This window comes from Lacerta agilis, chromosome 14 (assembly GCF_009819535.1).
Source record: "Lacerta agilis isolate rLacAgi1 chromosome 14, rLacAgi1.pri, whole genome shotgun sequence".
Lineage (NCBI taxonomy): Eukaryota > Metazoa > Chordata > Lepidosauria > Squamata > Lacertidae > Lacerta > Lacerta agilis.
Window position 1 is genome coordinate 6,307,336 of NC_046325.1, and position 14,014 is coordinate 6,321,349.

Below are 14,014 nucleotides of genomic sequence, written 5' to 3' on the forward strand. Positions count from 1 at the left end.
CGCACTTTGCTCCTTTCTGCCATCTTTATCCCTCGTGGCTCCTTGCTTGACATGATCACTGGGCACGGCTGACGTCTGGCGTGGCGGCAACACGTTCTTCTGCATGCCAATTCTGTGGCCTGCACGCCTCGCTGTGGCTCCTTCCTTTTTGCATGGTTGCATACGCCGGGCGCAACGTGGCTGCTTGATCACGCGCATCTCCCCACCCCTGCGTAAACGCGGCATACCATGCGCTGGCCCCTTCCTCTCCTTGGATCTTATGGGGCTGTGTGCATGTGCTCTAAAATACTGCATTCGCGTGGGTGCCAATTTCTGTGTACCTGCCTTGTGTTCATTTTTGCGCAACCTTCTAACTACCCCACCTTATGGTCCGCCTCTTTGTGTGCTGTAATCTCTCTGATGCGGGCTGCATCTGATCCTATGCGCACTTACCACATGGAACTGCCCTGGCCTGTGGCGGCTGATCTGTATTGCTTTCCCCCTTTGCGAATTTAACATTATTATTTTTTAATTTGGGGGATCCTGGTTAATTGCCTGTTGTGTGTCCCTCTGTGTCCCCTGCATTCCATTCCCGGCATGTCCCGCGTGGCTTTTCCTCGGCCGCCTCACGCTGTGTGTGGGCTGTATGCTGCTTCCCCATCCCCCCGCTCTTGCCCTCAGACAGCCCCACACAGGCCTCCCACGTCCAAGTGGCCATCCAGATTCTGGACGTCAACGACAACCCACCCCAGCTGGAGCACAGCTACGAGCCGTTTGTCTGTGACAATGCCGCCCCCGGCCACGTAAGTGCTTCCAGTGAGAGCCAGTGTGGTGTAGTGGTTAAGAACGGTAGATTCGTAATCCGGTGAACTGGGTTCGCGTCTCCGCTCCTCCACATGCAGCTGCTGGGTGACCTTGGGCTAGTCACACTACTTTGAAGTCTCTCAGCCTCACTCACCTCACAGAGTGTTTGTTGTGGGGGAGGAAGGGAAAGGAGAATGTTAGCCACTTTGAGACTCCTTCGGGTAGTGATAAAGCGGGATATCAAATCCAAATTCTTCTTCTCTCTTCTTTTCCTGGGACCTGCTACGGGTAATAACTCACACCGGTTTGGCTACCGGTTTGGGATGGAGCTAGGCGAGGAGGCCGCAGCTTGGCTCCTCCACCCCTTTCTGTTCCCCTTCTCCCGCTAGTTGGTGCAGCTGATCCGAGCGGTGGATCGAGACGAGGACGGGAATGTGAGCCGCATCATAATCCGCTCCCCGCTTGGGGCCAGGGACCCGAACGTCACTGTGCGAGACAACAAGGGTGAGGAATTGCACTCAGGTGTGGCTTTCTCAAACGTCCCAGGCGGTTGGCAAGCAATCTCAGATAAAGCTGGTCATCTAGTCCAGTGGCCTGGGAGGTAGTGGGATAACCTGGGAGGGTGGGGTGCTAAGAGGCAAGGGCTGGGGGGCTGGCTGGTGGTGGTGGCTGGAGGTGCAAATGACAATCAGACCTTGAAAAGCTGGTATCCCTGGATCTAGTTCATCAACTTTGTTGAATTAATTAAACTAAATAGTTTTAATTGGATTTTGAATACATGTGCAATGAATCGTTACTGTTTAATTTTACTGTGTTATTATCTTCCTTAGTGGGTCGTGCCGACTGCTATTCTGAATGGTGCTTTCTGTAGGGCAGGGAACATTGGGCATGTGTTGATATTTTAAATGTATTTTAATGTTTGGTGGAAGCCGCCCAGAGTGGCTGGGGAGACCCAGCCAGATGGGCGGGGTACAAATAAATTATTATTATTATTATTATTATTATTATTATTATTATTATTATTATTATTATATGGAACCAAGGAGGGGGGTGGCTTGGGAACCACGGATCTCGACTCATTTCAGAACGGTTTCAGGTCTTGAGCTCTTCCAGGAGAGGGAAAAGGGGACCGCAATCTTGCCTCGTTTGCTTGATCTCTCTGTGGCTTTTGATACACCATCAACCGTGGCGTCCTCTCTGTGGGATGGGTGTTGGGGGCACCGCTTTACAGAAGTTCCAGTCCCCCCCCCCTGCAGGATCATCTCCAGAGAGTGGCACTGGAGAAAATGCTCCTCAGCCTTGGCATCTATGTTTTGGGGTGCTGTGGGGCACTCTCCCCTCCCCCCCGTAATGCTACTTAGCATATGAAACCCTTAAGGATGCTCATCAGGCGATTGGTACCTACAGTATGTAGCCTCTGAATTGAGAATGGCCATGCAGGCTCTGAACCACCATCTGGCCACAGTGGAGGGCTGGATGAGTGCCAACAAACGGAGCTTAAACCCTGGCGAGACAGAGGCCCTGTGTGCGAGTGCTCCCCACGTCCAGGGCGTAGTTCAGTTACCTGTTGCGGACAGTAAAGGAAGGAGCAGGTACATAGCCTGGGGCTGCTGCTGGATCCATCTTTGTCACTCGTTTGCACAGATAGCATCAGTGGCTGTTACGGTTGTTGTTTGTCGCTTATAAAATTTCTGTACCGCCCTTCGTCCGAGGACCTACAGGGCAGTCTGCAGTATGAAAACACACACAAAACATACCATAACAACAAAGGGAGATGATAGCCTTGACACACAGCTTCAAAGACCGTAGATTGTTTCATTAGCCAAAGTCCAGGAGTGCCTTTGACCACATTTGGTTGCAGCTGCTCCTCGACTGACATAGCCTGGATTTCCACAACGTGGTCTCTATGTGGGGTTCTTCCCCTGGAAGGGGCAGCAGGCGCAGGACACAGCAGCTAGGTTGACCCAGGGCATCCCATCGACACCTCTGCCGCGCAGGCTTGCCAACACGGGCGCAGCTCAAGGTTTACCTTTCGGCATTTAAAGCCCTAAGCAACTTGACTGCGGTTCCTGCACTGCAGCGGGTTGGACTGGATGACCCCCGGGGGTCCCTTCGAACTGTACAATTCTGTGGTTCTATCTTGAGACCGATATATCCGAGGGACCCCACTGCCTAGCAACTGCGCTTCTCAGATGGGGCGCTGCAGAGAGTTGTTTGCTTAGCCTGTAGCACAAGGAAGGCTTTTAGTGTTGCAGCTCCAGCTCTCTGGGATCAATTACCAGCTGAAATAAGGCCATCGCCTAGTGCCAAGATGCTTAGGTGCCTACAGAATCCATGTTTGTACAGGAGCGCTTTCCCCAAGGGGTACCCCAATCATTTATGGAATATCAATTTTATATCTGAAAAAATTGCTTTGTTTCTGAAGTTTGTAGGGTCGCCTTATTGTTTTGAAGGCCTTGTTGATATTATGATTTTCAGAGCGCTCTCTCTCTGTGTGTGTGTGTGTGTGTATGTGCACACACGCGCCTTACACCGCTTTATGCTGCGGTCTATAAGTTTGTTCCCTTAACCACCTTTCATCTTTTCCCTCCCCAGATAACTCTGCCTCCCTGCTGCTTCGTGCTGCCCGCCTGCCCACACAAGGCGGGTCCCTGCTGGTGCCGCTGGAACTGGTGGACGGGGGCTCCCCCACCCGCACAGGCTCCCCCACCCTGACCGTCAGCATCTGCCGGTGTCGGCGCGATGGGGCCATGCACTCCTGCGGGGCCGAGGCCCTGGGCTCCCCGGCAGGCCTCAGCACGGGCGCCCTTCTTGCCATCCTCGCCTGCGTGGGCACTCTGCTCGGTGAGAAGGAACAGGGGCTGCACTCGGGCGGCAGAAATGGGGGCTGCGAACTGGGGAGGGGGGAGGAATTTGAGTCCTTCCGCACTCCAGTGAGAAGATCGTCAATTCACACTTCTGCACCAATACGCAAACTGAAACATAGCTGAACTTCAGAGTTCACACTTTTCAGAATTTTGTGACGCAGTTCGAGGAACAAACAACTGGTGCAAACGTGTTTATGTTAGGGGGCAAGTGTGCGTAAAAACGTTACTGCAAATTACGTACAGAAATGCATTGCGTTGGGGGGAAATTGCTTGCGAAATTTTGCATTTTAGCTAAAACTGCGTGCAAGAGCGTAATTATGAGAAACCTGCACTAGAACGAATTTTCGCAAGGATTTTTTAAAATTGCAGTTTACTGCAGAAAGGTGAAGTGAATTTAAGAGCGTTTTTAAAAAATGAGTAGCTGCAATTGGACGATTTGCCCATCCCCACCGAAAACCCGGACAGGGCAGGGGTATATTTTCAGAATGAGTAGAATCAATGATTCCTGGAGATCGAGTTTCAAAACAAGGAAGAGGCTGTTTATCTAAATCTCTAATGTTTATCTGAGGATGGATCTCCGACAACAAACAAACAAAAAACAGCTTGAAATGTGAACTGGGCCAGGGCTTGAGACAGAGTCCCGGGGTCGAGGAGAAAAGCATTAGAGTGAGGTTGTCCGAGCCACTGCTATGGTATTCCAAGAATGTGGGCCCTGCAGATCACGAACTCAGAAAGTCGCCGAAAAGATCTGAGAGCAGAGGTTGGGCACCAAGGATGGGTGTTGAAACTGAGCAGAGGACCTCTAGAAACATGGAGGGTGGGCTTTTGAGCCTTTTCTCCCTCCGCTGAAGATGGAGTGGAGAACAGCACTGTTGCACTCGGGTCCTGCTTGCCGGTTTCCCATTAGGGAATCTGGTCGGCCGCTGTGATAACAAGATGTTGGACTCGATGGGCCATTGGCCTGGTCTGGGAAGGCTCTTACTGTGTTATGTCCCTCTGATTCCACGAGAAGCGTTGTTATAAAAATTCTGTAACTGGGTCCGTCTCCAGAAGGGAGTCCATAACCCCGGGAAGAGCGCTATATTTTAAGAGCCCTTTCCGACAATGCAGCACAAAAGACAAAGACAATACCGAGTCTCCCAAAGCAAGGCCTTGTTTATTAGAAACTGCTGCAGCAGGGTGTTTTGCAAGCAAAAGACCTCGAACAAAGGCGCGCAAGCTCCTATATAGACTTTTGAAATCGCCCCCCCCCCCAGCTCAAGACCACCCCTCCATACACCGTACATACATCACAGATACATCGGAACTACATCACAAATTGGGAGGGCCTGGTAGCAGCGATCTGAGCATCCTGGACCCTGACCCCTCTTGCCCTCCACCAAAACCCATCAAGTAAAACAAAAGAGATATTTACATTTCCCTGTTTCCCAGCCAAGGCAATCACACCCTTTTGCCTCCATCTGACCCTGCTGTCTTTGGAATGGCCACCCAGTCTGGCACTCAGGCAACAGGATGCCAGGGATTATCACTTTTAATTCCTGAGATAATGGGAAGGTACCCCAACCCTCCTTCCTTGCAGAGAAGCAGTTTATCAGTTTGGGAGTGAAAATTGGTGTGAGGCCTGTTTTTCCTGTGTTTGCATGGTAAATTAATAATATATAATATATATATAAATAAAAGACCCCAAATTCTTACAACAGCGTCCAACAAGGCGTATGGGTGTGTGGTGGTGGTGAAAGCCCTGCTGTTTGTTGTGCCTTGCTAACGCCTGTTCTCCTCCCCTTCTTCTTTCTGCCCGTACCCTCCACCCGCCTCCCTGCGTCTAGCCCTGGTGCTGCTGTTTGTCGCCCTCCGGAGGCAGAAGCAGGCGGCGCTGCTTCCTTTCGAAGAAGAGGACGTCCGCGAGAACATCATCACCTACGACGACGAGGGCGGGGGCGAAGAGGACACAGAGGCCTTCGACATGGCCGCCTTGCAGAACCCCGACGCTGCCCCTCCACCCCCTCAGCAGCGCCGCCTCTTCCGGCGGGACGTGCTCCCCCGCCTGCACTTCCCGCCCTCCTTGCCAGCCCGCCTGCCCCCGCAGCCCCACGACGTGGCCAGTTTCCTGGCGGCCCGCCTGAGCGAAGTGGACGCCGACCCCTCCGTCCCCCCCTACGACTCTATCCAGGTGTACGGATACGAGGGACAGGGCTCCTCGGCCGGCTCCCTCAGCTCCCCGGGGTCCTCGTGCGCTGGCGACAGTGACGCCGGCGGGTACGAGTACCTGGAAGAATGGGGGCCACTCTTCCGAACGCTGGCTGAGCTCTACGGCACCCCAGAAGGGCCACCGCCAACTTGAGGGACCTCGAACCGGGGAGGGGCCACATCCACGGAACAGCGCGGCCCTCCAGTCCTCTCTGTCCCTGTCGTGTTGCTTGTTGCTTTCTCCCTTTTGGTTCGCTCTCGGTTTCGGCTTGTCTTCTAGACATTTCATGTCCTTGTTTGCGTCACCTCCCTGTAGGCCGGGGCGGCTGGTCTGTGGCCTTCCAGATGTTTCTGAGTCACATCAGTCCCACCCAGCATGGCCGGCGGTCAGGGATGATGGGGGGGCCTGTGGTTGTGTAACATCTGCAGGGCCACAGGTTAGCCACCCCAATTATTCTTTCAGTGCGTCTTTCATTCTCTCGCGGCTTTCCCGCTCCCCAAATCTTTCATGTTTAAATTACTTTGATTTTATTTCGGATTCTTCTCTTCCCTTCTTTAGCTACTTTGCCCTTCCAGCTTCCGCCATTCCTTACTCTGTTCCTTTAGATGTCCTCAATTTTATTATGCTACTTTGTCATTTGTTCAGCCTTTAAACAAAAATGTTATGGGTTTGTTTGGGTTTGGGTTTTTTTGTCCCCTCTGTAATTCACGTTGTTTTCTCTTCATTTTGCTGTTACCTGTGCCGTGTTTATTCTGTTTCTTGTTTCCGTTATTTTCTTTCCCCCTTCTCCTGTACAAAATAACTCTATGCATTCATTTTCTCCCGGAATCCTTCGGTACCAAACTCCCTCCCTACCTGGACCCTAACAATCCAGTCTTGCCAGCATGGATTTACCTCTCATTCAACTTGCAGCCCCCCCAGCCAGGGCAGGGCTTCTGACCTCACCACCAGCACCCCTGCATGGGCTCCCGGGAAAATGCGTGGAGATGGCAGCGAGGGCGGAGGACGAGACCTGGCCTCTGCCCTCTGGACAAAGCCCTCCTCTCCTGATACCACAAAGGGACTTTCTATAGCCGGGACAATTTTATTCTAGGGAGCTAAGGCATAATCGGTGTTGGGTGGGGGACATCCATGTTATAATTTCGTAATAAACAATTTATTTTCTAAAAAAAAGAGAGAGAGAGAGACGACTGTGGATTTTCAGTTGTGCGTCTGCCTGAGCGAGATGTGAACAAGTTGGTGTGTTGTGTGGGAATAACCGATGTCTCCCGTGTAGCCTCACACGGGGCACCAGTTGTGGGGATTCTTTGCTGACACCTCCCGTGTGCAGGACGAAGTTGGCCTCACACGGGGCGCCAGTTGCGGGGATAGGCAGCCTGCGGACGGGACGGCCGGTAATTCCGGAGCCTGCTCCCACCGCACCGTGGACGAAGAGAACCGCTGGCTGCAATCTGAAGGTTTCGAGTTCTGTGAGTTCGTGAAGATTGCCTCGTAGATGGTTGCGAGCGTCTGTCTGGTCCAAAACTCCGAAGAGGAAAATAAGGCTAAAGGTGGCCAAAACTGAAAGGCCAAATAAAAGACTTTAAAAGCAAAAATGAAAATAAAACAATGGAGACTGCAGTCTGGAGGGAAACAGCTTTGGCTGCCCTGCGTGGATAGTTTCACTTTCGCTTTGCCTAGGCTTGTCACGCAACGTTCTTCTCACTGGGCTTTTCCACGCGTTCTCCACCCACCCAAGCAGGGAGCGGCAGCTTTTTATTGAGTGAATAACCAACGTCACAATCAATACATGAACCAATAACAACTCTGTTTCTGCCCTAAATTGGGCGGGAAGCAGATTAACTGACCGTTGACTACTTTAAAGTTTGGAGCCACTAAAACCCCGTGGAGGGATCCCAGCAGTAAATTGCCTGCCGGATCCTGTTATTGCCTTTCCTTCCAGGTGGAAGGATACAGTAAAATCAATCATAATTAAACACAAATAAACACAAATAACCACAGGTGCGAGCGCACCTGAAAAGTATATTCCCACAGTGTTGTTCTTGGCATCCGTATGTCTTGAGAGACAATGGAGTGTGCCTCCGGGGGTGAAGTCAAACCGCTGCATTACGGTAGCTGTGACCTCCCCAGTATGCAAAACTAGGCAGTGTGTCTGGAGGTCCTGGGCTGCCCAGACGACAAGACCCCCCCCCTGGCCTCGCTGATGTGGTCCAAAGGAAAGCAGAGCAGGACGTTTGGCACCAGCTTGGCTGCCTTAGGGTCTCCGCACTGGATTTGTGTAGGCTTTACTCGTGAAGACATCCCACAAGGCAGCGGAGGTTTAGAATTAGTTTTCCTTCTCCTAGATGGGCTACCTTCCCATCTGCCCCTCTCCTTCCTCTACAGCACATGCAGAAAGTGCCTTCTTGACCGTTGGGCCTACTCTTGCTCTCATCCACTCAGTCTGCCAGAGCCTGTCTTCATGTGCAAAGGAAGTCCCTAACTCACCGAGGGATTGAGACCCATCGGCTGCCCTCACCTGATTCAGCTGGCCAGTTGAAGCTGTTTCCCGGGGTGTGGCCGCCGTCGCTTGCTGGCAGCTTCCAGGAGCCACAGAGCTGAGTGCAAAGGTCTACCCCAGTAGGAGCACAATGTGTCCCGTCCCGTCCCGCCCCCCCGCAGAGGTACTACCTCTCCCCTAACAACTCCCACACCCCATGACAGCATGACAACCAATAAAACTTTGGGCCCTTCCAGATTGCCACAATTTGGGGACGGGATTCTGGCAAATTCAGGTTGTGCGATTATAGCGCATTAGGCGGTCTTGTGCAAAAACCTTCCACCCCCACCCCCCAAAGACTGGGCTTTTTGCAATGTACTGGTGGTTGTGAGGTAGCTTGCTTTGACAGAGTTGCCTCACCTCCCCACAAACAAATCAGGAGTGCTTATTAAACGGCCAACTGCCGTGTAGTCTCCCTGCAAACAGATCAGGTTAAATGCTCAGTAAACGAGTCATCTGGAAACACCCTTAGACAGATTTCGGAGGAGACTGGGCTCAGCTCCTGCTTGTGGGCTCCCCCCAGGCTTATGGTTGGCTACTCTTGGGAACAGAACGCGAGACCAGACTGAAAGGTCTTTGATGCGATCTGGCACGGCCCTCTTTCTGAGTTTGCCGTAGCTGGCGTGAGCTTTTGCAAGCGAAGGTCTAGCCTAGTCTACAAGAGGAGCAGGGTGGGCAGTATAATAGATCGGAAACAGGGTGTGTTATCGAGGGCAGGCTGCTGGGTTCTGCTACGGGAAGCAGCTGGAGGGGCAAAAGAGGGTGGCAAAGGCAGTGCTGCAAGGCGTTCTGTCTTTTTCCTTGGCTTATTAAGGCGTAGCATTCCCCCAGGGCTTGGTCTGAACTCCCCTGGGTGAAAAAGCTGCCCCCTCCCACAGGCCCTGGGCGCTATGAGCACCTGTTGGCTCGACCTGGAGAATAAGATCTATAAGGCACATCACCTGTGGCATTCTGGAGCATGCCAGGCTCCAGTGGGTGGAGGCTCCAATGCTCCAGTGTGGTGGAGTCTCCTTCTTTGGAGGTCTTTAAGCGGAGGCTTGACAGCCATCTGTCAGGAATGCTTTGATGGTGTTTCCTGCTTGGCAGGGGGTTGGACTGGATGGCCCTTGTGGTCTCTTCCAACTCTATGATTCTATGATTCTATGACTCCCATCAGCCTCCAGGCGTGTACAGCTGGGATAAACTGATCTGCTGTGTCTCCTACCAGCCAGCCAGGCCAGGCAAGGACCCCCAGGACCCCCTCCCTGCTAGGCTCTCCTTCCCTCCTGGCAGGATCCATCCAATCGCTCAGCAGATAATACGACAAGGCAGAGGCATTGCCTACTGATAAAGGAACCGTCTTTATCAGCCGCTGAACATAATGGCAATAATCGGTGCCTCCAGGAGCAGAGGCACTCTACCTGTGCGTTACCCATAAGCAAGAGAAGCCTATTGCCTTCATGTTCTAGGTGGAGGTTTGTAGCTCGAGTGCAGAACACCGTCTGTCCCTAATGCCATTTCCTGGCAAAGCTGGCAATGTTCCCTGCTGAAATCCTGCCACCAAGTTAGATGGATCAGGGCAATGCTGCTTCCTGTGTCCTTGTGACCCACTGCTGAGAAAGAGGGCATATCTGGCACCAGAAGGAACAGCGAGGAGAACTCCTGGGCCCCTCCCTGCACCAAGGATGTATCTTCCTTAAACATTTTAATTTAATTTAATTAAGCCTTATCAGAAGCGTATGCAGATAACCAAGCCCTAAGCAACACATTTCAAATAGATTCCACTTCTGGCAATATGGACGACGAAGCAGTCTCTTCCACCGCTTCACTTCCCGAGAATGTTAATTTCTAACCATGTTTTTAAAGAAAAATTATTTAAGTAATGTGCCTGTGTGGGCCTCAAGCGTAGGAGTGAGGAAACTTTTTGGGCCGCATCACCTGTTGGAAAGCGGTTAGAGGGCCACATTCCAGTAGTGGGCGAGGCCAGACCCACACACAATCACACAGACGGGTATTTCAGCTAGTTTTTAGATGGTTTTTAGTTTTTAAATGTTTTAAATGCGTTTCTGTTTTATTTTTAAGTGGTACTGTTTTAAACCCCTTGGTCTTTGCTGCCCTCGGAGGAAGCTTGGGATACAAATCCTAATAATAAACAACATAAAAAATAACGTTCCTGTCACAAACAAACATCTATTTAATTGTTAGCAACTAACTCCACTCTGTGGGATGCTGGTGGCGCTGTGGTCTAAACCACTGAGCCTAGGGCTTGCCTATCAGAAGGTCGGTGGTTCGAATCCCTGCAACGGAGAAAGTTCCCGTTGTTCAGTCCCAGCTCCTGCCCACCTAGCAGTTTGAAAGCACATCAAGTGCAAGTAGATAAATAGGTACCACTCTGGCAGGAAGGGTGTTGCTCCGGTTCACCAGAAGCGGCTTAGTCATGCTGGCCACATGATCCGGAAGCTGTCTGCGGAAAAACGCCAGCTCCCTCGGCCTATAGAGCGAGATGAGCGCCGCAACCCCAGAGTCAGGGGTACCTTTACCTTTACCTTTTAACTCCACTCTAGCGTGCAAAGGAAAAAGAATAAATAAAAAACTTCTCCAGTACCCCTTATCTATCCTGACTTTTTTCCAAATGGCAAAAAGAACTTCAAGGCACACCTGAGCTGCCAGCCCTCCTTTAACAACTACTCAAAAGCCATGAATTTCAAAATGCAATTGCATCCTGGAAATCGCATGCATGCAACTTCCAATTTTTAGTCATATTTGCAAGTCTGCTTCTGTGCTGAAGCATTTCCAACCCCTTTGCATTGATATTCTTGCAACAGATTTTTATTTTATTTTATTTTTTGCTGAGGCAGGAGATGTGCTGCACTTTGCACAACATCAAAGCCGTTTTACCTTTAAGCAGATCCCTGCTTAACGGCTGATGGGCAGGAGTGAGGACCCCAAAGGAACTGTACCCAGCTGGATCCTGAGCCCTGTTCCTAACGGATTAACACACGAGAACTTTCAAAAAGGACTTTGGACTCCACCCACTACCCCAAGCTGCAGAACCCCACTTCATGGTGGTCTCACGTGGGTCTTTTTGATGCCACAATGGGAAATTGCGCAAATGTGGGACGAGACAGAGAATGTAGATGTTGAATGCTGGCCACTCCTACAGCTCGAAATCCTGGTACCCGGGTGGGGCTCAGAGACAGAGGATGAAATAAAGGGAAATCCTTGCTTCTTTGATCTTCTAGTAACCATCTTGAAAGCAGCAGTAGCAGTCAAGCTGATCTCCCTCCATTCCCCTCTCTTCCTATCAAGAAGAGAAAAGCGTCCAGTCTTCTCTGTGCAACTTCTCCTCTTCAGCCTTTTCAAAAGGGTGTCTTCCTTCCTGCTGCCTCATTTCTCTATCATTCGCATCACTCCATTTCAAAGGCTGGGTCCTCTTTTCATTTTCCCCGTTATTTGAGCTGCACTCGTTCTGTCTTCTTTCTTCCACAGCCGCCTGACCCTCGTCCGCAGCTCAAGGCTGGCTCACCTGCTGTTAATGCCGTCGCTGTCTCTGATGCCGAGACAACGGCGGCCTCCAAAATAATGTCAATAGTTTCTGGATTCACTCCCACACAGAGGAGCGGCTCGGTGGAAAATAGGCTCAGGACCCAGGCATCCCGAGCCTAGAGGACCAGGAGGTTGCTAGGCCTCAAAGCCTGCCTAGGAGTTGCGCCCTCTGCTCTGGAAACTCCTGATCCCCCAATCTGGTACTGAAAGGCAATCTGCACGTGGCGCAGAAACACTCTCTTGCTCTTTCATATTGAACTATTGTGCCCATTTAGGCATTGCCAAAAAAGAGGGCAGAGTCATGTATGCTTTGCATATATGCCAAGTTATACATATAGATGCAAATGCATACCCTGCAAGCTTCTCGGGGGGGGGGGGAAAGGGAACATCCTTTTTTAAATCGTGAGATAATGGCAGCCATTTTGGCTGCCGTGAATCTTGCACCCTGAAAAAGCACTTTTTGGGGTGGGTGAGAACAGCAACATGAAATCAAGGCAACAAAAATGGCTGCTGGGCTCTTTAAAAAAAATGGGAACACGGCATCCTAGATTTGGGCTTCAAAGTGTTGGAGGGTATGCAAAAGTCAAAAAATGGCTATAATGTAACTGGAAATGCAATACATTTCACCATAAGGAGGGAAACTGTGATTAGGATCATATTCACACGATGCATTTAAAACGTTATACTACTTGAAACAGTCATGGCTTCCCCCAAAGAATTCTGGGATACTTTATGACCGCCCCATATCAAGTATTGGTATTAAAATACAAAAACCAGGCACTGCCTCACTCTTGTTAACATCTGGGTGCCCCTTTGTGACTTCCCTTTCACTTCTATCCTGGTACGGTGCTTGCTTGCTTATTTATTTACTTCATAAAACTGATACACCGCTTGACTGTAAAAAAAGAACAAACCTCAAAGTGGTTTACAAAAGATAAAACAGTAAAATCAAGGGGGGAAATAACAACTTTAAAACATACAACAGTTTAAAAATACTAAAACAGTTTAAAAGGACCTCTCTCAACTTTGTAAGCATCTGGGTAGGCTTGTCTAAACAGGAATGTTTATAGCAGGCACCAAAAAGTGTACAGTCAAGGCGGTATCTCAATAGGCAGGGAGTTCCAAGGTGCATTTACACTCCATAATCCTGTTCGCTTCACCTTTCCAATCTGCTCTTTCTTCCCTCAGCCCCTAACTGCCTTCCCCGCTGCCGCCGTGTCCTGCAACCCTGTTTCCTCAATCCCAGATTTGTGTGGACTGTTTAGGCCTTCTCTGTCCTGAGGGGTAAAACATTTTGCACGTGCTCAGAGGCTCTTTTCCCCTTTTCATTGTAGAACAACACCCAAATATTCCACGACTGAGCTAAGCCCTCCCCTACTGCTTTCCAACTAAAATTAACTCCAAGTAGGCCCGCTGAAACAAATGGAGTGTGGGTTCAAGTCCCATGTTGGGCAAAAGATTCCTGCATTGCAGTGGGTTGGACTAGATGACCCTCCGAACCCATTTCCAACTCTGCAATTCTTTTATTCTAATAATGCACCCGTTATTTTCAGTGGGTCTGATCCAAGTAGGGATAACATTAGACACAACCTCCAGTCTGTAGTGCCACAACTGCCCATTCCTTTCTCCACTGGCAAAGGTTACTTCCTGCCCCACATTTTTTCTTCCATTTTCCTCCCCCCCCCCCAACACACCTCCAATCTCTGCTGGCACTAGGAGACAGGCCCATTTAGAGGAAGCTGGCAAAGTAATCTCCCCCCCCCCCTTTCTCTTTTTACCTCTCTGGCCTTCTCATCACACCCCCTCCCCATTTTTTTAAAGGCCCAGGTATTTGAAATTTCCCCCTGCTGCTTCGAAATCAAAATGCCACAGGGAAGCAAATGAGCCAAAGTCACAACGCCCCTCCTTTCAGAAGGTGCCGGAATGTGGGCTCCACCTGTGGGGGGGAAAGTGCTGGGCTGGCAACTTTGCACTCTGCCGCCTCGGCAACACGGGAGGAAGGGCTGGCAAAATAAATAAATAAATAAAAGCAAAACGTTTGGCTTTTGGAGTTTTTTGTGTGTTTTGTTTTTGTTTTTTGCAGAAATCTGCTGCAAAGCGCAGGCCCTATAG

General features: G+C 50.6%; 1 protein-coding gene across 4 annotated transcripts in view; it reads left to right on the forward strand.

Moving 5' to 3' along the window:
* Nucleotides 1–6,445, forward strand: part of CDH24 (cadherin 24) — a 31,105-nt gene extending 24,660 nt beyond the window's left edge. For all 4 annotated transcript variants that reach the window (XM_033169771.1, XM_033169774.1, XM_033169772.1 and 1 more), the window contains exons 9-12: nucleotides 661–782; nucleotides 1,173–1,287; nucleotides 3,379–3,627; nucleotides 5,477–6,445. In XM_033169771.1, coding sequence (XP_033025662.1) covers nucleotides 661–782; nucleotides 1,173–1,287; nucleotides 3,379–3,627; nucleotides 5,477–5,991 — 1,001 coding nt within the window. In that variant the 3' untranslated portion in view covers nucleotides 5,992–6,445. The remainder of the gene's footprint in view (nucleotides 1–660; nucleotides 783–1,172; nucleotides 1,288–3,378; nucleotides 3,628–5,476) is intronic.
* Nucleotides 6,446–14,014: the final 7,569 nt, after the last annotated feature.